The following is a 25,920-nucleotide window of genomic DNA, read 5'->3' as shown; positions in this document are numbered from 1 at the left end:
GTTTTCAATATTGGAATATAGTATTTGCATGGACTATGTGCTTATTTTGTCCTTTTGACAAAATGAGACGAAATGACTAAATAATGGCAAAATGGTGTGCTATTTTTCTAAGTATAATTGTTTCCAATATGCTCTATTGTGATGAAAAGCAAAGGTTAGTCATAGGGAGACATGCAAGGGGAGGGGAGAGAGCAACAGACTCACCAAAGCAACCAAACGGGGGGTGTGTCAAATAGCTCTCTGCACAGTGTGATAAACTTAGTGGATATTTCTATTTTTAACACGCCTCTCTCTGCCCTGTCAACATAGACGGCTGTGTTTGCACCATACTGTTCATTCAGGCTAGTGGACCCCGTGGAGCCTGTAAGAGCCCAGCAATGCTGAAAGACCTTTGAGGGGTTGCAGAGTTTACCTGCAGGGCAAGTGGATCTTTGAAGTGGACGTGGGCTGTGTCACTTTAAAAACCCCAGAGACTTCACTCTGGGTTTAGCCGCCTGTCGGGACAGTTGTGGACTTTTGAAAAGGGGAGATTTGGATTACAGCACAAACCTGTGTGTGCTGAGCTTTGTTCTGACCTTTCTGGTTCTTGGATGTGTGGACTCGAGGGGACAATGTCCACAATGTCCAGTGAAGGTGATGCTGGAGGTCAGCCTTCCACAACAACAATCAGCACTGTGGCCGTACAGGCTGGAACTTCCCAGATTGTTGTAGCAGTACTCAAGGTAGGCTATTTGAACTATTCTACTTTCCAATGCAAAACTTTATGTAAACTGTATGTTTGTCACTGGAAATGTAGTATATACATTTTTAATTCTTTCAGATGCATTACTGTGCAGTTAATAAGAACATTCTTTGGTGATTGAGGTTGACTTGCAATGTAGTGTTAGTTTGTCTATATCTATAGACTATATCTTCTGTGGAACACAAAAGAAGACATTTAGCAGAATATACCAGCTAAAGTGTTATTGTAGTATTATTTATATATAATTATAGTATTTATTTAGAAGTTTTAGCTTTTATTTTTATCTTTTCAGTTGTCTTTGTAATGTTTGTTTTTCTATTTAGCTTTTTTTTAGTATTAGTGATTTTTATTTTCAGTAAGTTGCCAATGAAAAAAAAAATCATTAAGTTTTTAAATCTAATATTCTATTTTATTTCATTATTTCTATTTATTCAATTACTGAAATGACCTTTAATAGTTTTAGTAATTTTAGTACAAATACATTTCTTCAGCTAATTTCAGTTAGTTGCCAAGGCAGCTTTTCGAATTTGTTTTAATTTGCATCTAATAGTTATAGTTTATTAATATGTGTATAAAATATATTTTAAATTATATATTTAATTACCAAAAACAATTACAGATTTTTATTTTTAGTTTACCAATAACAACACTGCCTAGTAAACTATTCCTTTCCTGATAATATCTTTGAATTAATAATATTGTATGGCTGCATGCAGTGTTAAATTCACAATGTTGAAGTCACGTCATTGCTTTATCCAAAAGCACTGCTACAATCATGGAAGGAAACTGCTCTCACCAGTGATGTTATGGGCACACAGTTTGGGGTATTCAACAGATTCTTGGCTTGGGCTATCAATACAACCTTATTGTTTTTCTGTGAGAGGATTCCATGGAATGTGAATATTCCATAATGCCTGACGCGGTGACTCAATGGGGAGGCAAAAACAGCTGTGAGAAAAACACAGAGAAAAGCTCTGTGATGGTCCAAACTCCTGATGGCCTGAATTATTCATTAAGAGTCTCTGTGACAGGTCATCCTTATGTCTAGTTTTAAGAGTTCTATTATTGCCTGATGTATGCTTGCTCCTGCTGTTGTTTCAAGGAATGGTTCAGCCCAAAATGAAAGTCTGCTGTTTTGTACTTTTCCTATACACTCCTAAAATTGTTTATGGCTTATATGTCTGTGTCAGACTCTGAAAAGCTCCATAAATGTATCCAGTGCTTCCAATCCTCCAAGTTCAGTCATTTGATAGGAGAAAACAGTGAATTTAAGTTATTTACTGACAATCTTCCCTCACCCAGAGCTATCAAATCTCATTTTTATTTACATATTACTCCTATATTCAATTCAATTCAATTCAAGTTTATTTGTATAGTGCTTTTTAAGATACAAATCATTGCAAAGCAACTTTACAGAAAATTAAGTTTCTACAATATTTAGTTTATATATATATATGCTATATATGTTGCAAATTTGAAATAGTTGATTTTTAGATGTATTATTCACCTCATTCCTTGTTTATATGGCTGGTTCTTCATACACAAAGCAGTTAATGCGTGTTAGTATTAAAAACCAGCAGATGCCTGCAATAGACCCTGTAAGCAGCCTTAATGTATACAGAAATGATAATTAGCCATCAGTCCGCATACCTTAAACTGTATTTTTTGCAGTTGTTTAACAAACATGACAGGCTGTGGCAGCTGTGGCAGCTCCACATTTCATACACTCTCAGAATGGCTCTTCCCATACATGTAAATTGCAACGCGATTTTAAGATCAGCGCAATTTGCATGCCAAAGTTTGCATTGGGACTTGCAATTGATCGGATGAGAATTCACTGAGGGGGCTTTGCATTGAAATCAAAGTGCTCTTTGGCCAGGGGCCAGTGGAGGACCTTCTTTCAGTCTTGTTTACAATCTGTGAAATGCACTTGAGGCCACGTGGGTACAAGAAGTGCATGTGCTGAAGCACAGCCATACATTAACATGTTCTCGGGTGTGTGGATTGTGTGTGTGTGTGTGTGTGTGTTTGTGTGTGTGTGTGTGTGTGTGTGTGTGTGTGTGTGTGTGTGTGTGTGTGTGTGTGTGTGTGTGTGTTTTAAAGTGTGTGTGTGTGTGTGTGTGTGTGTGTGTGTGTGTGTGTTTTAACCTGCTGGAGATTGGAAACAACCAGGATGAGACCAGAAAGCTTCTAGAAGAACATGAGCAGCTCCTTGCTAAACTTAAGGTAATCTGTACTGTACCAATTCAAAATAAAAATGTTTTGATCTTAAAATACAGGACCAGACAAAAGTTTGGACACAGCTACAGCAACTGAATTTACATTTCACATGATCGTTAAATCCTTTTTTTTTTTTTTTTTTTTAAAGCTTATTCTGAAATGCAGTTTTGTTTTGTAGACAAATATAAATAGTTTGTAAATACATTTCCAGCATTTGTAATTTTTTTGATCACAAAATCATCCAATAAGAATGATTTCTGAAGGATCATGCCATGCTGAAGATTGGAGTAATGGATGAAAATTCAGCTTTGCCACCACAGGAAGAAATTATATTTTAAAATATATTCAAAAAGAAAATAGTTATTTTAAATTGTAACTATTTCACAGTATTTACTGTTTTTACTTTATTTTTGATCAAATAAATGCTGCCTTGTTGATAAAATAAAGCAATAAATCTTGGTCTTTCAAAAACAAACTTTTGAAGAGTGGTGTAATATATATAGTTTTTATTTATTTATTTAAGATGAGTATTAAAAATTGCCTAAAGAACATCCCAGGATGCACCTTGTGAAGTTTAATGAGAGAATGGAATTTAGACAAATGGTGGTGAAAAAAGTTTTGATCATTTCTAAACTTCATTTGTGTGATTTTGTAGGATTGAATAATTTTATTCTAAAAAGTGAAAATAGTAGCTGTGTTCCACCTTTTGGTATGTATTTGTATAGTTGTCTATGCTTTATCTTAAGCACAATGTCCTTCTCACAGAACCATGAGGAGACGATTCATGGGATTTTCACAGATGTTTTTTGGTGCCGTTGTTGGAGGCATCATTATAGCTCCTGAACTTTAATATCTGTTTAAGACCCACAACTCTATTTAACTTCAAGGTTCTTCAACGTTTCATTTGAGCCTTTGAAATACAATTGTTATAAATCTGCTCTGTTCAGTGGGATGATTCCATTCATGGTGAATGTTTTGACGTTGAATTATAAAGATATTTGCAGGGTAGAAATAAAAGATTTAATGAAGATAAATTAATAACAGATGTTAAACATTTTGTGTATAGTTTCATAAAACATTTTGTACACTTTTATATTGCCAGATCCAGATAGCTGGCGTTACATCAGACATATGCCACAAAGCAATGCTTTCAGACCTTACAAGGAGAGGTCCTTGCTTCTTTGAACTGTCTTCAAAATATTGATTCGAAAATACAATTATATGCTACAGAAGCATTTCCGTGCTATATTTGAAAGTGAAAAACCATCAGAGCTGCTATCTGACCAAAAGTAACTACAGGCTCAGAATGAAGAGTACAGCCTTTAATCAGAACAAAATCCTCCACCACAGTTAAAGCATATTGCATGTTACCAAACATTTCATCATGTACTTATGTGCATCTGCCCACCAGACGTGTCTAAACACCATGGGGGCTGCTTTTTATTTAGAGTTTAAATAAAAGTAAGAGCTGTGTACACTTTCATGCTAGGGCAATGTGTTATGTCTAATATTTGAATTTCAATTTTACACAGAAAAATGAAGGCGGCGTGTGGGCTTTGCTGGAGGAGGCTGATAAAACAGCAGCTCAGAAGGAAGGAGAGGAGCTGGTTTATGAGGCCATGGCTGTCTCTCTCAGCGAGGCTTGGAAAACACTGGTGGCCCACCTGGAGAAGAGGAGATCACTCCTGATCTTGGCATGCCATTTTTTTGAGTGTGCTCTGGAGGTAATGTGGTTTACCCATAGAACCTGCTGAAGTGCTATCAGAAACTCGCTGTAGGAAAATTGCAATTGTTGTTTAATGCCTTATCGTAAGGAATCTAATTTAACTTCATCTTTTGGTAGCATGATTAACTGCAGGTGTATATAGTTCATCACATTAACAAGAAAGCATCTCAGTACTGTACTTTGTTTTAATTTTGAACAGTAAAATGCTAAACAAATGCAGCAGCACACAGTTCCCACAAAATGCAAGCAGCTTCCATCAAAAACTTGAACTACTAATTCTTGATCAAGTGGATTCTTATTGAAATGACAAGATTTCTCTCATCGAAATTCTAATTTGTTTGTTTGTGATGTGTTTTGCTTGTTGATTGTTTGTGTGGCTTAAGCATTCACATTTAAAGGCTGGCTTCATGTTGAAAGCAACTTTAAAAGCACATTGTTACAATTTTGCAACATTTTCCAAACAAGACATGATTATTTTCATAACCAGTGGCTTTTAAAAACTATTCTGTCCCTGATGGTTAGACGTGCCACAGGGAGTGTGCTACACTGTGTACTGTACAAAACAATGTTTTTGTTTAGAATTACAATGGATGGTTTTTGTTTTTACAGCTTTAAAGTTGGGAAACATGGTGTTATTTGATACTGGCTGAACATGCAATGTTGTGTTTTTTTTATACAGTGAACAATTGTTTCCATTTATCTTCAGCAATCTGAAGCAAGTCAGTCACATTACTTTGATATCTGCTTCAGTTATTCTAAAGAAGATGATTCATCATCAAGGTCACGGAAAATGGTGGTTGTGCAAATAAACTCAAGCTTGAGCATGTTTCAGAACAATATTTGTTTTGCTGATAACATTTCAACAGACATGCTTCCTGTTAAATTACCATTATGATGATGTACATAGAGTCGACTGCCTTCATCTGCTGAAGGTTGCTGCTGTCATTTATGTAACATAATGGAGTTGTCATTCACCAGAAGCTGGTTATGCAGAGTAAACACAGTGTTTCTGAGCAGTTGTTGAAAAGAATGTGTGACACCAGATCTCAGATATCAGTCATTATAAGATACCGGCCTTCACTGTTTGTTGTTGCATACAAATTCTGTTAAATGCAATACATATATATACTTTTCACTTTGATATTATGTTTTTATTTTACACTATCCTTGAAATGTTTGGGGTCAGTAAATATATATACATTTTTTAAATACTTTAATTCAGCAGTGATTCATTAAATTGATCAAAAGTGGCAGTAAGGACTTTTATAATTTCCCTAAAGATTTCTGTTTCCATAAATATATGAAGCAACCCTTCATATATTTTCAGCATTGATAATAATAAAAAATGTGTTTGAAAAAATGTGCAGCAAACCAGCATATTAGAATGATTTCTGGAGGATCTTGAAAATTTTGCTTTGCCATGAGTGGAATAGATTAAATTTTAAACTTCTTTTTATTTCAGTTTGTAGTAGTATTTCACAATAGTTTATTTTTAATTAAATACATGCAGCATTTGTAAGATTTAGATTGTAGATTTAGAATATATTCATCTGCCCATTTTTATTTGAAATTTATATTGGCCTTTCAATCTTGCCTTTTTTTCAGCTGCTTTTGAAACTTTTTCAATTACAGTTTGCCATCAGGATAGATGAAGCTGAAGACTTTCAGAGTATTGTTCAGAAATCCACCACTGCAGACAACATGAATGAACTGCTTCAGAGACACAGCACTATTAGAAGAGGTAAGAGCTTTGTTCCCTACTTCTGTCATTCTGAACACCTTTGGTTTAAGATGCCCTGGAACCCCTTAGCAGCACCCAAAGCAGGAGACTCTGTGATGGCATAGGAGCCATGCAGATATAAACCTAATGAATGAAGCAGAACTGTTCTCAGACTGGCCTTTGGGAGCTTATATCAGGAATGTTTGCAATTCTCACCACAAAATATCTTTCAAATATGTGAATAGAGTTTGTTGTTATCTGTCATAAACACTGTAAAATAAAACACACCAGTGTAATTACAAAGTTGTTCTCTATCCTCAGGGATGTTGGTGAAGTCAATGCTGGTGTTGAATAAGAGTCGTGAGTTGCTGGAATTTTTGAAGGACTTCCAGTCCCAGCAGTCCCTGAAGTATGGCAGAGCTTCTCACGGTGCCTGGAGCAGCTTTGGAAAGGTGGAAGGTTTAATGGAGATTCTGCAGGACAGACGCCAGCAAGTGGACCTTTGCATGAGACAACAAAAGCATGAGCTGGAAACGATTTACCGTATTCGACAGTGGGAGAGACAGGAACAGGAGGTAAGTCACTCTTGCAAAGAAAATTTCATTATTATAGAAACTGGATGTACTGGCATCAGTGGCATCAGTTTCTATTCATTGAATCTTGAAAAAAAATACTGTATCCACAAAAATATTACACAGAACTGTTTTCAGCATTGATGATAATAATAAAAAATGTTTCTTAAACACTAAATCAACATGTTAGAATGATTTCTAAAGGATCATGTGACACTAAAGACTGGAGTAATGATGCTGAAAATTCAGCTTTGCGTCACAGGAAAAAATTACATTTTGAAATAAAATAGAAAACAATTATTGTAAATTGAAATAATATTTCAAAATATCACTGTTTTTACTGTTTTTTTTTTTTTGTTTGTTTTTTTACTTAAAAAAAAATCATAGTAACCCCAAATTTCCTAAAGAGTAGTTTATGTTTGAAATCATGCTTAAACATAATTTTATTTTCTATGACACTACATATACACCGCCAGGACCAAGACTACTGTTATAATGGCTCGAGCAACTTTAAAAATTCTTGATTGCTTTTTTTAAAGAGATCTACTACATGATAACAGCATCACAATCCTGAAAAACAAAATTATCATTGTCTAATGGAATACAGTATGACAAATATAGCTATCATAAGTTGCTTTTTGTGTTTATGTTAGATTGTCCAAACTCTCACATGGTAAAGGATATTCAAGCATTCTCGAAGACACTCAGCATGAAAACACGTTGATGACCGGCTGCCTTTTTAAAAATGTTAAACTAAAATAACTGGCCAGCATACTTAGCATGCTGAGAGGGGACAGGGCACATGCTTGTGTTTGATATGATCCCTGTGGAAAACCCACTTTGCTTACATTAAAGGGCACTAATGCTTTGCATATCAATGTTAAATTTAAAATATTATTAAATGTTAAACTGCTAATCTTCTTTTTTTTTTTTAATCACTGTGAATTTAATCCATAAATGACTTATATTTTTTATTATTGTCAAAATATTTTTTTTTTCATTAAAATAAATAATGTTAAATGAAGAAAATATATTTAAGATAAACTAGCCTATTTCTAGGTATAATAAAAAAGAAAAGAAGAAAAAAGTATTTTATTCACGACAGATCCAATACTGCTGTTATTAAGGACATACCAAATAATAAAATATGTTTTGTTTTCTACTTTAGATCATTTATAATTAGAACTTTGTATTAAACCGGACAAATGCAAAGTAGAAGCATTTTCACGTGAGGTCTCACTTTTAGACGCTATTGCATATGTGTCATATGTGCTTTTAAACAGGTAACACAGTGGTTTAAGGAAAAGGCTACTCTGTTCTTGGAAAACAGTCAGCTGGGTTCATCTCTGTCAGAAAATGAGGACTTACTACGTGAATACATAGAGTTTGAACAGAAATCCAAGGTAAGAGATCACTAGGCTGTTCAGTGAACAGATAAAATATAACTTAATATATTGTATACAATATTAAACTCTCCTTTTTCAAGATGAATTAATCAGAATAGTTTTCCTTTCAAAAATATTATAATTAAGTAAATATATAGATACATTTTAAATAATTTCAGTTCTTTGGTTTGAGTGGGGATATTGCCATTTGTGCTCAAGCATTATTGACTAACTGCTATGCAACTTGAAAAACTGATTTATCAAAAATATTACAGGTGGGTTTTTTTTGTCCTCATGTCTTTGTGTTTCTACCCTGTTCAATTTTTGCAAAATCACTTTCAATCAGGACATCATTTGTGACATAATTTTGGTGGGAAAACAACATCGCACACATAGTAAATGACAACAATGTAATCATTTCTTAAATATAATTACATAAACGTGTATGGTATTGTATAGTTTTTAAAATGAACTTTAAGCTGGACCATCATGTAAGCTTATTCTCACTCCTCTTACTCAGCAACAGCTGTAACATTAGATCTCTATTTCTGTACTGTTAATCTTTGTGCCATTGTGTAAATAATCAAGTTATAATTAACAAAGTGTAAGTGCCAGAGTTTGACCACAGCACATTACTGAAAGTCTGATACCCTTGTAGAAATACTTTCTAATATTAAAACACATTTTCTTAAAATATAATAAAATATATATTTCAAGTTAAAAAGGTTTACTTCAGTTGGTATCTAAAGCTTTTTTATGGTTCATGTACCTTCCTTCAGGACTGGGGTGTGCTGATTGAGAGGTTGATACAGCAGGCGTCAGATCTGCTTTCCTCGAATGAGTGCACACAACTTCAACGCTTGTCAGAGAAGAGTGAAAAACTCAAAGCTACACACGAGCAGTTCTGGAGCCTCATGATGAATCGTCTGGCTCATCTGCAGGAGAGCAATGCCTTTTACAGCAGTGCTAATAAAGTACGTAATATAATAGCACTTGACATGCTTTGACTAAGTTGAGGTTGGGATAACTGAGCTGATAGAGCCCTAACTCTTGGTAAACACTTCAGCAGCTATATTTCTTCTGACCACACTCGTGTGACTTGCGTGTCATTTGTTTTTGTGGTTGAAGGTAGTACCCCCTACTGGAGATGTATAATGTGAGTGATTTATGGAGTGTGTTGCAAAAATGTATATAGCATACATTGTCATGACATCAATTTGTATCCAACCCAAAGGATTCATTCTCCATGGGTTCCCTTGGGAATTTGATATGCATTTATTTAGTTATTTAGAAGGCTTTGAGTTAAATAAGCTCTGACATTAATATTACTTGCAGAAAATTTTACATTTTGTTCTACAAAGAAATTACACTGTGAACTTGTATTAATATTTATAATAATCAATATACATTTCTATATATATATATATATATATATATATATATATATATACCATTATTCCAATATTAAGTGTCACATAATTCTTAAGAAATCATTCTAATATGCTGATTTATTTTAAGAATTATCAATGTTGGCAACAGTTGCACTGCCAAATATATATACAGGTTGAGGAACTTTTTTTTTGGAAATGGCAATACTTTTTTTCAGGATTCTTTGATGAATAAAAAGTTAAAAAGAACAGCATTTTTTTCAAAATATTAATCTTTTCTAACAATAGAAATCTTTGCTATCACTTCTGAACAATTTAACACATCCTTGCTGAATAAAAAAAAAGGAATAAAAATTAACTGGTCCCAAACTTTTGAACTGTAGTGTATATTGTTAGAAAAGATTTTTATTTGCTCTTCTTTTTAAATTTTATTCATCAAAGAATCCTGAAAAAAAAGTACCACTGGCTCCAACAAAATATTAAGCAGCACAACAGTTTCTAGCACTGATAATAAATCAGCATATTAGAATGATTTCTGAAGGGTCATGTGACACTGAAGACTAGAGTAATGATGCTGACAAATTCAGCTTTGCATCACAGGGATAAATTAGATTTTAATGTATATTAATATAGAAAAACGTTATTTTACATCATAATAATATTTCACAATATTATTTTTTTCCTGTATTTTTGATCAAATAAATCCAGCCTTGATGAGCAGAAGAGACTCCTGTAAAAAACATTAAATTTTTTTCTGTTTTTCTGATTAAATAAATGCAGCCTTGATGAGCAGAATATATATATATATATATATATATATATATATATATATATATATATATATATATATATATATATATATATATATATATATATATATATATATATATTTATACACACACACACACATAACAGATATTTTTTTTCCAGGCATTTGAGGTGTTGGGCACTATAGAGATTGCTATAAAGGAACTGAAGAATCAACCTCTGCCATTACCTGAACTGGCCAGGAAACATGATGAGTATTCACGGAGTATAAAAGACGCATCTGTCGAGCCTCTTCAGAGAGGTCAGCTGTTACTTCAGAAGCTTTACCCACAAAGGTGAGAAGACGAAGAGCAGATGCTACAGTGTGTTAAAAATAGACCCTATCAGAGCAGATATTCAGACTCTGGGTTTTCAGAGGATTGATAAAAGGGTTGAGATGTTCTGTGTAGTGTCAGGCATCCATGGCGCGCATGTGTGTTTGTTTGTTAGTGCCCAAGTTGGAGGGCTGCAAAGGATGCTGGGATACATCAATGAGAGAATCGATGCTCTGAGCCATGAGTGTCACGCCCACAGAGAGTTAACAGGCAAACGGCAGCAGCTGGTCTCTTCATTTGAAGAACTGGTGGACAAGGTATAGAAAAATCTCTGTATGTAGCTGACACCAAAACACCTGGATCACAAAACCAGTCATAAGTAGCAAGGGTATATTTGTAGCAATAGCCAACTATACATTGTATGGGTCAAAATTATCGATTTTTCTTATGCCAAAGATCATTAGAATATTAAGTAAATATCATGTTCCATGAAGATATTTTGTAAATGTCCTACTGTAATATGTATTTGATAAGAGTTTCATTTGGATAACGATTTTCTCAATATTTAGATTTTTTTTGCACCTTCAGATTCCAGATTTTCAAATAGTTGTATCTCAGCCAGATATTATCCTCACAATCCACACATAAATGGAAAGCTTATTTATTCAGCTGATGTATAAATCTCAATTTCAAAAAAATGACCCTCATGACTGGTTTTGTGTTCCCGGATCACATATATGTAATGCCATGAAATGTCAATTTCTTGTCAAATATTTCCATCCAATAATAAAAATAATAATAATAATAAATCAATGACATAAGAACTATAAAGTGTTTATTTATTTATTTATGTAATGCCATGAAATTATTATTTTTGTTTGTCTTTATTTATGCTATTAGAAACAAAGCAAATGCACTATTTATTTATTTATTTGTTTGTTTGTTTTTTCCTTCAGCTTTTTCTATTTTTAAATGCATAATTAGGTTATTTGTTATACATTGATAAATGTACCTTAATACTCTAACTTGATGAAAAGCGCATATATTTCGTCATAGTGATTCATCTCAAACTCCTGAATCTCCACAGGTCTCTGCTTGGATTAAGAGCAGCAACAGTGTCCTCTCTTCCAGCACAGAGCCTGGTTCATCTCTAACTGAGGCTGAGGACACTCTTAACAAGCATGTTGAGCTACTCTCACAGTCTCAGGTGACTTCATACTTACCTAGACTGAGAATATAATATGATATGAAAAGTTCAAAGTTATTTTACCATTTTATACAATCCCTAAAAAGTAAAAGTGCTATGAAGATCTTCTCATATTGAGATCTTCTCACAGTAATCAGGTCTTTCTTTGAATGTTGTTTTTTTCTGCAGGATGCTATGAGAGACTCAGAGGCGATAGCTGGTTTTATAAAGGAACTAAAGAGGCTGGAATCCTCAGATGCAGTTGAGTTGTCTAACAAAGCTTCACTTTTGGCAGAGGAGATGAAAACACTGCTCAGAAACATTTCATCTCATGTGGAAGGCCTTAGACCCTACGTGGACTTTCTGCGCAGTGCAGATGAGGTATGGTTATATATTTAGAACATATATTTATAGTATTGATGTATCCAGTTAGACTGAAACCAATATACCAATGAGGATATTTTTGTGTGGTGGCACAGGTTGAGGAACAGATAAGGACACTTGAGGAATGCTATAAGAAAAGGCAAGAGGAAGTGGAGGAAAATGAAGGAGCAGGTGCAACGATGAAGGAGATGTTGGATGCTAAGTGGCAGTTATTGTTGCAGAAGTTTTTCACCATGCAGGACCTGGGCAACAATTTTATTAACTCCTCTAACATGGTAAGAGACACTGCAGTCTTGCATCTTTGCAAATCTATGGCAGTGTCTTGGGGTTTAAAACTTAATATATTTTTATTGCAGATCAGTGGCAACCTGAATCTTAACATTAAAGCAGCAGGGCATGTTGTAGAAAAATATATGGAGACACTGACCAAAAAGAAATCTGAACTAGCAGACTTATGGACGACCTGGCAACTGCATTATAGTCAGATGAAATCTGTGAAGAAGCAGTGGAAAAAATTTAAGGATCAACTTAAAAAGGTAACTTTTGATTTTGCTCATAAATACATCAGTTTATGGAAGCAAAAATAGTTATGAAATGCTCCATATTATTTAAAATAACTATTTAAGCATTTAAAAAGGATGCTATTTTATTTCTTCCTGCAAAACATTAATAGCATTATTGCCTGCAGGTTCTTCATGATTTAAAGGCAATGGAGGAGATTTTTGCTCCAGCTTCAAAGGTTGATTTGGGGGGTGATTCTCAGTCTGTGTCTAAGCTACAGGATAACTTCAATGCTGTAAAGCCAGGATTCCTGGTAAGACTACTCTTTTTGCTTTCTCATTATTGAAAATGCTTTGTTTTAACAACTGTATAACTAACCTCAATTTTAAAAACTTCACAGCAACTGAATGCAGAAGTGGAATTCCTGGTTAAGACGTCCGAGCTGCTTGGCTTGAAGGGAATACCGGTGAAAGAGAAGAACGAGAGAGTGTCCGAGCTCCTGCAGCTACATCAGCGTGTCAGAGATAAAATCAGAGAGTATGAAACCATTCTCATTATGGCCAGTAAATTTCATCAGCTTTATCAAGAGGTAAAGTCTCATTTCTGTCAGAACACTTTAAAGAATCATTTGAAAAGATATCGTAATGGATTTACAAACCAGAATTAATATGCACTGTTAAAAGTCAGCCACAGACTCATTCTAATGGATTATTCAAAATAATAGGATTATGAGAATTAAATAGTGCTGAATAAAAATGAAAAGCATTTTTAAACACAGTCTCTAGATAACAGCTTTGCAGAACGTGTTCATTTATTTAGCCAATGTCACGAGTTGCATCCTGACAGCTATACAGTACATTGTGACTAAACACTAGTAACAGTATTAATCATCATCATCATCATCATCATTATTTAATAATTGGGTGCAATTGTTTTAAACAATACTGAATGAGTGGACATTTGTTGAGTGTTTTTCTTTACCTCAACTACCTTGGAGAGCTAAAAAATAATATTAAAATTTTGTGTTATTAATTTGTTAATTTAATAAATGTAAGTTTTGTAGACAAATATAAATTGTCAATAATTATTATATTATATTATATTACATTACATTATATTATATTATGAAAATTTGTTGCCTAAGCATACTTTGTTTTGTTTTTTCCAGCTGGACACTGTATTACATGCAGAACCAGTGACTGTGTACAGTGACACCAGCCAGGCCAGGACTCAGTTGACTCAGCACCAAGAGAGGCAGAGGCACATCCACTATCTGTACAAACTCGCCCTCTCGCTGGGTGCGGATCTCACCAGCACTGTGCAGCAGTCGGTGTGTCAATTACTTAAAAATATTGCATGCTCTCATTACCTTCAAAAGATTTCATGCATTCTCTGGATTTCCTTACCAGAACCTGACAAATTTCTTTGCACAGTATGATGTGAACAGAACCTGTGGAACAATCATGTTGATAATTGTTTTACTTTGTCATGCATAAATACATAACAATACTTGTTGCTTTGATAGAAATGGTATGAAACAAGTGCCATAAATGAGCATTCTTCTCCATTTTCCCCCCTTTCTTTATGCTCCAAGCGTCTGCTGGTGTTGTCAGTGCAGCAGTTAAAGGAGAAACTGGAAAAATTGGAAAGAGGAAGCGTTGAATGGATTGCTGAGGCTAACAAGTGTGAAGAGAGTTTGATGAGCATTGTCCACTTCTGCCTTTATAAAGAAGAGATTGGTGAGGTAAGTGTGTGTCAGTCAGGGTTTGAATCAATCATTAATTTCTTGTAATTTCTATTAATCTCATCTGAAGCACAATCCAGGAAAAAACATTGTGCCATGGAAAAACAATGTCGTTGTGTCTTGATTTCATAATGTGATGTTAATAGTGGTCTTTTAGGTCCACTTAAATATTTCTGTGCCCTAAACAATCATAAGACCATTTTCCACTATCTCTGACTAACTCAGAGGGTCATTATTTGCTGCTGTGCCATTAAGAGTGCAAACGGCACCTATGGATGTGAAACAAGACTGTTGGGTCCAATATAGTTTTTAATGTTCATAGCCTCTTTTCAAAGCCTGCATTGCATTGTACAAGAGTGATGGGTTTAAATATGCAAAAATAGTTGGTCATATTTTCAGATGTATTCTAAATCATGGTTATAATCGGAAAGATGTTGCAAAAGTACAGAACAAGCCATTTTAGCAGCTTAAGTTTCATGCTCCTGTTTTCACTGGGGAATAAATTGAGTGTTGAAGGTTAGTATGTTTTCATAGTACACATTTTTTTATATATATATATTTTAAAAGATCACTGAAGCTTTGATTCTTTATGCCCTTATTCCCTGTAATTTTCCTTAGAGATGTGTTACCTCTTTTTCCCAGCATACAGATCCAGGGCTCAAAAGCATACTTGTTGGTCTTTTGTGGCTGACTCTTATTGTCTCTCTCCCTGAATTATTTATAGCTTGTCTGCCCTTGTTAAATTTAGTCTGTGAACTGCAGGGTTTGTCTCTCCCTGTGTTGACTGAGGGATCCTGCCATTTGTCTCTCATCACTTCAGATAGCAGGAAGGATTCCACCCTTATCACATACTTACTGCCCCACAGCCACAAAATCCAACATTCAATCCCTAGGATTACACTGCAAACCTCACAGGCCACAGAACATCAGATAGTTTTCCTTCCTTATGACTTAGTTTCATGATGTCCTTTATGATTTTTGATTACTGCACAAATTGGTTTCTGAGTATAAGGATAATACAGCCATTTTTGTTTTTCGTCTTTTTTTGTTGTTTACTGACATGTTGATTGCAAGTAATGTTAATAAAAGTTTAATTTTATAGTTTGGTGAGAGATACCAGAATTCATTACAAGTATTTTAGAATGTCTTAGAACGTCTTAAAAACAGTATGTTACTATTGTGATAATATTGTAATCTCTGTCTCCCTCTAGAGGATAATAATCATACTTTTTTCACTCGCCAAATCAATAAGCACAGGCATTTAGACCAGTGATTCTTAACTGGGAGGTCAGGGGCCACTAGGGGGGCTCAGCAAATGTTTAAGCGTGCCTCAAGATGACCACATTTAAAATAAAGACAAAACAAGCATTAATGTAAGCTAAAATAGCTAAGAGTCAATATACACTGAACAAAATTATAAATGCAACACTTTTGTTTTTGCCCCCATTTTTCATGAGCTGAACTCAAAGATCTAAGACTTTTTCTATGTACACAAAAGGCCTTTTTTTCTCAAATATTGTCTACAAATCTGTCTAAATCTGTGTTAGTGAGCACTTCTCCTTTGCCGAGATAATCCATCCATCTCACAGGTGTGGCATATCAGGATGCTGATAGACAGCATGATTATTGCAATGGTGTGCCTTAGGCTGGCCACAATAAAAGGCCACTCTAAAATGTGCAGTTTTACTGTATAGTCTTTCAGTGGTTTTTGCATGATTTTCTATTGCTGTATTAACATGTTTTTCCTGATTTTTATTTTTTTTGATGAGAGAGTCCTTTAAAGATCTCAAAAAGAAATTCAACAATTTAAAATTCAACTACATGAAGAAAAATGAGAAGTCGAGAAACTTAAAGGCAGTAAAAAATCAGATCCAGCAAATTGAGATTTACATTGAAAAGCTACAGGTAATAAGCTCTCTTTTAATCTGCTTGCAAGTTTTATTTTTATATATGTTTTTTTTTGTTGTTGTTTTTTTTTTAGGATCTCAGCAGTGAGAGAATTATACAGACTCATACCTGCAGGAGATTTCTTTGACTTTTAATGTTTTGACAGTTGTCTATTTATAAAATATGATATCCAAATACCTCCCTGTTGTAGGTTTTGAAGAAGAAGCTGCAAGCCTTCACTCTGAAAGTATCCAGCAGCAGTGAGAGGCATTTAATTGGCAACAGCCTTAGAGAGATTGAGGATGCCTTAAATGAGCTGCAGAGACAGGTGGGCGATTTTGACAGGGCAGTGGAGGAGTACAAACAGAACCTGGACATGAATGTCAAGCTCCAGCAAGCCTTAGAGGAGGTGGGTGCACCAGGAACATATAATGAGCCAATAGGAGCTACTATCACAATTTTACTTGTTATTTTATAATCCTGATGTGGAATTTCTGGATTTTTTAATTCATTTATTCCAAAGTTTTATGTTTACTTTCAGATCTTTCCATTTATAATGCTGCTAAATGAAGCAGAAAACTGTTAAATATGCTTTGCTCTCACAAATGTATTACATTAAAGCAGTACCACAGTAAATGGCTATAAATAGTCTCTGAAAATAGTCTATTCTCTCACCTTTCATTTTAAACACAGTATCAGTTCTGGTGCGACGAAGCAAGCTCCACAATTGTACGTGTGGGTAAATATTCCTCTCAATGTAAGACCAAGGAAGCAGTCAGCTCTCTCTACAAACAGTTTGAAAAATTTGTGTGGCCCACAATACCACAGCAAGAGGAGAGAATTAGCCAGATCACAGAGCTGGCAGTACGGCTACATGGTGAGAAATTAACAATGCATTCTGAAATATTGCTTTAAAGGAATTTATTTTTTACCCTTTTACTGAACAGAACAAATGGCTTCATAGAGACCCTAGTGTATAAAAGTAATTGCAGCAACCCCTTAAAATCCTTTATAATGTTACTCTAACCCAAGAGTTGCTGGCCTCAAAGCATGACTGCTGTTTTTAATGTAGGTGCTGAAGAAGGAAAGAAATATATGGAGAAAACAATCAATAAACACCATGAAATTGTAGAATCGATAAAAGAACTGTCAAATGGACTGCTGGACCTTGAAGCCAAACTTCAGGTGATAAAAATGTCAAACCTAATTATTTTACTTAGTAGAACTAATCTGACAGTTGTATTTATCTAAAAATATAAATATACTACTATTAATATTTGTATATGATTTTTTTTATGTAGTTGGAGACCTTGAAGCAGTCTCTAACACCTGAAGACAACAATAAACGAGACACCATTGATACGGTAAACACCAGTAACACTTTAAATAGCAATTGCAAAGAGGCCAGAAATAAAGTACGTTATCTTTTATATTGTACATTCAAAATTATTAATTAGTTACATTACAATTAAAGATCAATTTCAGTAAAATATAGTACAAATAATCAAGCTTTCCACCCTGTCAAGATTGTTATTTAATAAAATCTGTCAACATAATTACTGTATGTGAATATTTGATGTATTTGACCTGAAAGAATCAATAGATCAGATATCATATCATATATAATATCATTAAATGATATTGATTCATTAAACACATTCACAGAAATGAATCACAACTTACTTACAAACTCTAACACCATATTTGCTGCTAAAGTTTAAAGGGACACTCCACCCCAAAATGAAAATTTTGTCATTAATCATCAGTCACAGGCCTCCCGGTTTTTATCCAAAATATCTTAAATTGTGTTCCGAAGACGAACAAAGCTTTTAGGGGTTTGGAACGACATGGGGGTAAGTGATTAATGACAAATTTTCATTTTGAGGTGGAGTATCCCTTTAAATTGGAGATAAATCACAAGACAAGGAACACAAAACTAGTGTATTGACGGTTTTAAGGAAACATAGTAAACAAAAACTAGAGCATTTAAATCATTGCGTTATTCAGCATAGTTTAATTTTATATAATCAGCAAAAACACTGCAAATGTATCATGAATATTTAAAAAATCATCCAACCCTAAGCCATAGTTTTTTTCTGTTTCTATTTCAGCCTGAACCAAAGGAAAGTGGACATACCCCTGAGATGACAGGCCCACACTGTACTAAAGAGATGCCTGTCAGCAAGAATGCAGAAAACAAGAAACCTCTGCTTCGTCAAAAAACACGAAGCCAAGATCTGCCAGACAAACATCATCCAGAGCATCAAAAAGTGCTGTCAGAGACCAGGTTGTACACACAGGAGGCCTGTTCCAAGACCAGCAAAGTGGAGACTATCACAAGCAAATCTACTATAGAGAGGAGAGAAGAGATGCACACCTCTTTCTCTCACTCTCACACCATTAATGTAAGCCATGCCCCTGCAGAACGGGATAAGAGAAGTCACATTCTGCAGCAAACCAAGAGAGACTCACAAGAAACCCCACCTCCCCCACCTCCTCCTCCACCTCCGCGGGATCCAGGCGTATCACGTCTCAGCATCATAGACATTCAAAGAGAGCTGCAGTGTGCTGTTCAGAAGACCAACTCTGAGGACAAGTATCAGGCCTGTAGTAGAAATCATCCTTTTCACTTATATTCCAAGGTGAGCTTTCTTTTGACAAGGAGTCATTTTCTATTTATTTATTCAGCAAATTTCAAGTAGGTATGATTTTAATCATTTTATTAGGCAAAGAATAGTCCTATTTTGAAGTGCTACTAAATTACATTGCGAGGTAAGTAAATATGTTGGGATAATATGAACATGTGACAGGGTGGAACATTTAAAACCAAAAAGGCTACATTCTACAATAAACAATATGACAATTTGGCTCCTCTGAAAATTCTTAAAATTATAGTAATAGTTAATTACAGTGGAATATGCTTATTTGGTGCTCAAGAAACAGTTAATTTCTAATTGTCAATGTTGAAAACAGTTTAGTGTCTTCCTTATTCCTTATTTTCTAATTGTAAATGTTGAAAACAGTTTAGTGTCTTCCTTATACACTTTAAGGATTCTTTGATGAATATAGTTTAAGAGAACAGCATTTATTTGAAATAGAGATCATTTGTAACATTATAAATGTATTCACTGTCACTTTTGATTAATTTAATGTCCTTGCTGATTCAAAAAATAATTACTGACCCCAAACCTTTGAAATTTTAAATTATACATTTATACATGATTATTATATACATTTTTAAAAAAATTACATCAATATCTTGATGCTACAGTCACTTTAGAAATATTTTAATTTATTTCTATTGCTTCTGTGGACATGTCAAATGCATATTCTATGTATAAATAATGCACTATAATCACTATAATTGCATTGAATATTTTTAATATATCTAGGCTTACGAAACTCTTAATATTTTAAAGCAGATTTTTGTCTTTAGTGGATTTTCTAATGGTGCTTTTAAATGTTAACTAACAAAAAATGGCAAACAAAATTATATTACAGGGAGAATTACAGATTTTCTTTCCTCTTTATTTGTGTACGTTTTGTTTCTATAGACTTCTGCTCATCATTCTTTAGAGGAGGAATATTTGCCTCATGGGACACCAGAGCCAGCAGCTCCTGTACCTGAAGGTGACTTCCAGCCTGACCATCTAACTGAGGAATCGCTATCCAATGATGAGTACGAATGCACCTCCCCAGATGACATCTCCCTACCTCCTTTATCTGAGACTCCAGAATCCAACATCATTCAGTCAGAAAATGACCTTGATGACGGCTATTGCGTGAGCTCTCACAGCCTTCGCATTAACCAGCACAGCCATCAGTCCCACTCTCAGCACGGCGACACACTACACCAGAGGCAGCGGGAGTGGATGTCGAGTCAGGCCGAGAGCTACCCATCTCCCACCACTGGCTTGGGGGCTAGGTTCAGAGCAGAGTCGTCCTCTTTTGTTCAAAGCCCCCTCACAGTACCTGCCCCCAACCTTGTGTCAAGCACCATATCCAGCATCTTAAAAAGCAAACCTGGCAACCCACCACCAAGCAGCATCACTGAAACGCTTTACTCAGTGCATGAGAGTCATACTGAGAGGCAAAAGTGTGTGCATGATTCTAGTACGAGTCAGTGCCACATCGCACGAGCCAATAACACGCATGCTACCCCAATCCCATTAACCACAGAGCAGGACTCAGATCTCTGCAAGCCCACAGCCATCCGAGAGGAGATCAGGCGGGCATCTTCCAAAAAGGTTATGGGAAAACTGGCAGGTGGCACAGGCCCTAACTTCTCCAAACCCTTGCCTAATGCCACAGTAATGGAGGGCTCTCCGGTGACCCTGGAGGTGGAAGTCACTGGATTCCCTGAGCCTACTTTAACCTGGTGGGTAGCTTATAACAAACTTGACCCATAAATTAAATCATTCTTTGCTAATAGGAGGAAAAACTGGCTATTGTTTCTTAATATAATAGTCTACATTAATATATTGTTCTTAATATCTTTTAATAGTATATAGTATTAAACATTTAAATAATATAATATAATATTTTACTACAGTTCAAACAGTTCAGTAAGATTTTATCTTAAGAAATTTAGAAAGAAAGAAACTTTAACTTTATATAGCAATGATCTTTATATTACAATGTTCAAAAGTGATAGTAGAACATTAAAAAAGTAGTTCTTTTGAACTTTCTATTTATCAAAGAATAACAAAAAAGTATCATAGTTTCCACAAAAGTACTAAGCAGCACAACTGTCAACATTGATAATATTAACTGTCAACATTGATAATGTTTCTTTCTTGATCCCCAATCTGCAAATTAGAATGATTTATGAAGGATCATATGACACGTAAGATTGTTTTAACTGTATTTTTGATCAAATAAATTCAGGCTTGGTGAGCAGAAGAGAATTCTTTCAAAAACAATAAAATCTTATCAACCCCAAGCTTTTGAACGGTAGTGTAATATATAGAGATTATTCATTATCCGAATGCTGTTGCATCCAAATGGGTGGCAAATTCTTATTATACAACATTTTGATCGATATTCCAGTTTTTAAATACTTATAAAAACTTTTAAAAACATCCATCACAAAGCATGGTATTTGTAGTTCAGAAAGATTAACAAATATATACATATATATTTTTGTCTGCCTGCATGAAGCAGGTTTGTTGAGGAAAGTTGATGTTTTCTTCATTCATTTTGATCTCATTTCATTTGCACTATTTTTTTCACACTGTCATGCATATATTCCATGTATACTAACTTGTTAATCCACATTTCCATTCACTAACCTTTCCTTTTTATGTAACTTCTGTAGGACCTTCAACTTTAACATTACCTCTAATTTCTCTTTTTCATTGAGTGTGTATTAATGTGTGGCCTTTTTTTGCTGTGGTGTGATTGTGTAACATCATAATTCACTCTTTGTTCAGGTTCAAGAATGGACACAAACTGGCCAATGATGAGCACATAGAACTATCCCATAAAGAAGGCAAACATGCGTTGTTCATTCACAGCTCTGCAGTGAGAGACTCTGGGCAGTATGTGGTCACTGCCTCTAACTCAGATGGCACTGTCACATCCAGCTCCATGCTACAGGTCAAAGGTAACCACAGCCCTGACTTGGATGTTCTCAAACTGGACTGGCACACCTGCTTTGGCACCCTCTGTTTGTTCTTGTGGCTTCTCTATCTGCTGTTGTTATAATGAACACTGCCATTAACACAAGGAAAACACATGGATGTGGACTCTTCACTTTTGAACTTTCTTCACATCACATAACCACTGCTGTGTGCAGAATTAACTGTCTTTGATGACAGCACAAATGTAAGAGCACATGGGTAGTTGATATGAATCTTCATCTAAAACTATTTTAAACTAGCAGTTTAATTATTTTAGAACACAATCCATTTATAATGCATGCAGCTCTTATGATATTATTTGAAAGACTACATTTAAATATTTGTAGTTTTAAAAAAATGTCACACTGTAGGACCTTTCAGTGAACTAGTGAAGGCAAAAATAGTTTTGAAATGGTGGTTAGGCACAGGGCCTTAATATATATTTTATATATACAGTATACATTCATATAAATTTGAACGTAAAATGTGTGTGTGTGTGTGTGTGTGTGTGTGTGTGTGTGTGTGTGTGTGTGTGTGTGTGTGTGTGTGTGTTTTACATTGGCACATGCATCAACTACCCACAGATTTGTTAATTTTGGCTATGAACACTTAAATCACTATAATAATGTTTTGCAATATTCAAATTCAGCATGAACTGAATTATTGTGTATTTTTCCTATTATATTATGGAAGTAGCAGTGGATCTGCATGGAGTTCGCTTTGTGATGGTAATGAAACCTTGGTCAGCTCTGCAGGTATTTATAGTTGCAGTTCTGAAATGTTCAGTATTTTACAATAAAATTATTTATTTTTAAAGAGTTTGAGTGTTCTTTTTAAACAAAGCCACTTCTAGATCTAAAAGAAATGGTTCAGAAGGGAAAATTCAGGGATAATTTTACTCTCCCTGATGTGTTCAAATCTAGTTGATAAAGATGTTTTGAAGATTTTTCATTTTTTGGCCATTAAATGAAACTAAATGGGCTCCGAAACAATCAAATAAAATAAATACTGAGAGACATTTTTAGAACAGAATTGTGATGACAGAATTTAGTGGTCTGTGAGCGTATATGCGTTCATGGGGTGTGGCTTTGGACTGTGATTGCAGGGAGGGTGGGACGTTTGCTTTCAGGGCTATCAGGCTAAAGTTAGCATTTTCCAAAATCTAAAGCACCTTTAATCATTTTATACAAACAGTTATGTTTTTCATTGGTTTTGGTATTGGTTTTCAAAATGCTTCATATCAACATTAGCTTGGAAATGTGAGTATAGCAAATAAGGACTGTTGTAATCAGGGTGATGTCAGCTGTCTTTGGCATATGTATCCTTGGGTGCAACTTGCAAGAGAGTCTGTAAATTAATCTGAGGTAGGTGGTGACTGAGGTAAGTGCTGTATATTCAACTCACATGTTACTACCAGCTAGACACATCACAATTAACTTTGTTAAATGCATGCAAGTTGCTTGTCAGTGTTGTCTTAATATCCATATGCTTGAGTTTCTTTTCCGGGTGGTCTGATATTTCTGTTGATTCTAAGTACATTTCCTAATGATTTCTCCCATTTATAAATACTTACAATATTTTCTCTATTCCTAGGAAATACATTTTATTCAGAATAGGGCCTAATCCGCAAATACCTTTTGAAGTTTTAGTCCATTTTGGGTAAATATATATATATATAGAGAGAGAGAGAGAGGTTCTCTACTGAAGGAAAGTAATGATGACTATTAGTCAGTGGCATTTTACTGTTATCACACAGCATAACTCGGTGTTCTCAGGTTACCCCTTTGCTTCCCTGGTATGTCGCCCTACTGAGAAGGTGTCTGAGGTGTCATTCTGCACCCCAGCTGATTCCGATACAGCTGTCTCACAGACATGGGCCCTGAACTTTAAACTGGGCTTTATTATTCTTTACTTTTTTCCTTACTGCTTTTGTTTTCCAACAGTAAATGATAAAGGCAGCTTTGAAAAACCAAGACATGCTTAATGAGGCTCAGGCTGGAGTATGACAACCCTTTTTGAATTATAAAAGTTTTTGTAGCCTGTTTTTGTTTGAGATGATAATGTTATCATTTCTGCTTCATCTTTTCGGGTGCAATAAATCATAATGTAACCTGATTTCCTCAGTGCACAGGATCACTCCACCCTTCCCCTCCAGACCGGATGAGCAAAATTTATTAGTGGAAGAAGACCTCAGCTCACACTGCACTTATCCTCAAATGCTCTGCAAGAAAAATATTAAGGTTGCAGCATGTGACGACGAGCCAAGTGAGTCAAACAGCATAAAGTCTGACACCACTAGCATTCTGCTATTGTTTCGTGTTCACCATGCTTTTGAGAATGACACAATGGAAAGAAGAAAATGTGTCCATATACACATTAAAATAAATTAATAAATAATAATTTGTGTATTTTTTTTTTTTTTTTTTTTTTTTTTTACAGAAGCCAAAACAATAATAAAGGCCACAGATTATTGAACATACTGTATGAGAAGGATCTGGAAAACCCATTATCACTCATCACTGGCACAGATGCTGTTTAGGGGAAAAACTTTGGATATCAGAGTTCACTGAGCCTGATCTTCTAATTCTTTGTGAATTTGTGAATTATTCATAATTATAAAATCTGTAACACTACTGATAACTTTGTACACATTGCCTTGCAAAAGTATTCTGTATCCAATACCAACATATTGTCATATACACATTCTGAACAAAAATAAAAACAGCTGTGGTTAAGGTGTTGTTCAGTGCTTGTTGCTGAAAGTGGACAACTTTGCCAAGACCATCATGAATCGTTACTATCAAATTACTCCCACATATGACTGAAGACAAATAAGCTCCATAAAGCTATATAAATTGTTACAGTTATAGCTGTATCACATTTTTTGATTAGATTGTTGTCTCATTAAAATCAACATTTGCAAGTCCTTGTCAGTGCTATCACTAGTCATGCATCCACTCTCACATGTCACTGCCTAGCTTTAACATGGTCTCCTCTGTCAGTTTTAGTTCACTGCAAAACCAACTTGGTCCCACAATGATGGTAAAGTTCATAATCAACATCAGTTTCTTTTCTGATTTTCAAAGCATTAACAAAATCACTTCTACCAGATAAATGAAAGGAAAACAGATGGGTAAACACTGTCTCTGTGATCTAGGCTGGAGATGTTTATCTCGTCCACCCAGAGCCTGAGTGAAAGATATGAAAAAGATGAGAAAAAGCCAGTCAAGATTTCTTTTTTTATGAGGCGCATTTTCCTGTTTCTTTAGGTGTGGGGGTTCCAGCCACCCTGTGTAATGGGTGACGTGTGAGCTTGCATAAAATGGCTGCTACCTCCCATGATGCTTCTGGGGGGGACGGCCAATGGGGCATGGCAATGTAGTGATGATACTCAGTAACCAAGGGGTACATAAAGTAAAACCACCCTTTTAACACTTCTGACCAGCTGAAGCATTCCCAGCCTTGCCTTGGGTGTAGGGATTGTAAGGGGAAAAGCACAACTACACACATAAGACCCTGTTTTTGGGGATATTTTGAGGCTCAACCTGTGTTTTCTGAAATCGTATTTGGATAAGGATACAAGTAAGTACAAGTACGTACGCTTTGTGCTCTTGTACCCATGTGCCAGTGCAATGATTTCTAATAATATTTTGTTTAACTAATAATGCAAATAGCAATACCAAATGTGATGTTCACTTTGACAGATTAAGAAGGAGGGGGACAGATTTTAAGCAATTCAAATAATTTTTAATTTGCTTTTGA

The 25,920-nt window shown here is 35.0% G+C and overlaps 1 protein-coding gene across 1 annotated transcript; it reads left to right on the top strand.

Moving 5' to 3' along the window:
- Positions 1-277: 277 nt before the first annotated feature.
- On the top strand, positions 278-24,893 carry LOC109090097 (coiled-coil domain-containing protein 141-like). Its single transcript, XM_042731739.1, has 27 exons — positions 278-722; positions 2,846-2,968; positions 4,495-4,686; positions 6,321-6,429; positions 6,730-6,983; positions 8,264-8,383; positions 9,145-9,339; positions 10,684-10,856; positions 11,011-11,152; positions 11,923-12,042; positions 12,211-12,402; positions 12,501-12,680; positions 12,762-12,941; positions 13,094-13,219; positions 13,307-13,495; positions 14,075-14,236; positions 14,501-14,650; positions 16,415-16,555; positions 16,749-16,946; positions 17,231-17,414; positions 17,610-17,722; positions 17,839-17,901; positions 18,649-19,179; positions 20,092-20,915; positions 21,970-22,142; positions 24,283-24,423; positions 24,598-24,893. Exons 1-27 carry the CDS (start codon positions 591-593, stop codon positions 24,630-24,632), a joined length of 5,142 nt encoding a protein of 1,713 aa, XP_042587673.1. The 5' UTR covers positions 278-590; the 3' UTR covers positions 24,633-24,893.
- Positions 24,894-25,920: the final 1,027 nt, after the last annotated feature.

This window comes from Cyprinus carpio, chromosome B9 (genome assembly GCF_018340385.1).
Source record: "Cyprinus carpio isolate SPL01 chromosome B9, ASM1834038v1, whole genome shotgun sequence".
NCBI lineage: Eukaryota > Metazoa > Chordata > Actinopteri > Cypriniformes > Cyprinidae > Cyprinus > Cyprinus carpio.
Note: the sequence above shows the minus strand (reverse complement) of the source record. Positions and strands in the feature narration are given on the sequence as shown.

Excerpts from the sequence above, each read along its gene's own strand:
- LOC109090097 (XM_042731739.1), top strand. The coding sequence starts at position 591 with ATGTGTGGACTCGAGGGGACAATGTCCACAATGTCCAGTGAAGGTGAT. Across the intron at positions 11,153-11,922 it reads TTGAAGAACTGGTGGACAAG|GTCTCTGCTTGGATTAAGAG; the intron begins GTATAGAAAAAT and ends GAATCTCCACAG. Across the intron at positions 17,415-17,609 it reads GCTGGCAGTACGGCTACATG|GTGCTGAAGAAGGAAAGAAA; the intron begins GTGAGAAATTAA and ends TTTTTAATGTAG.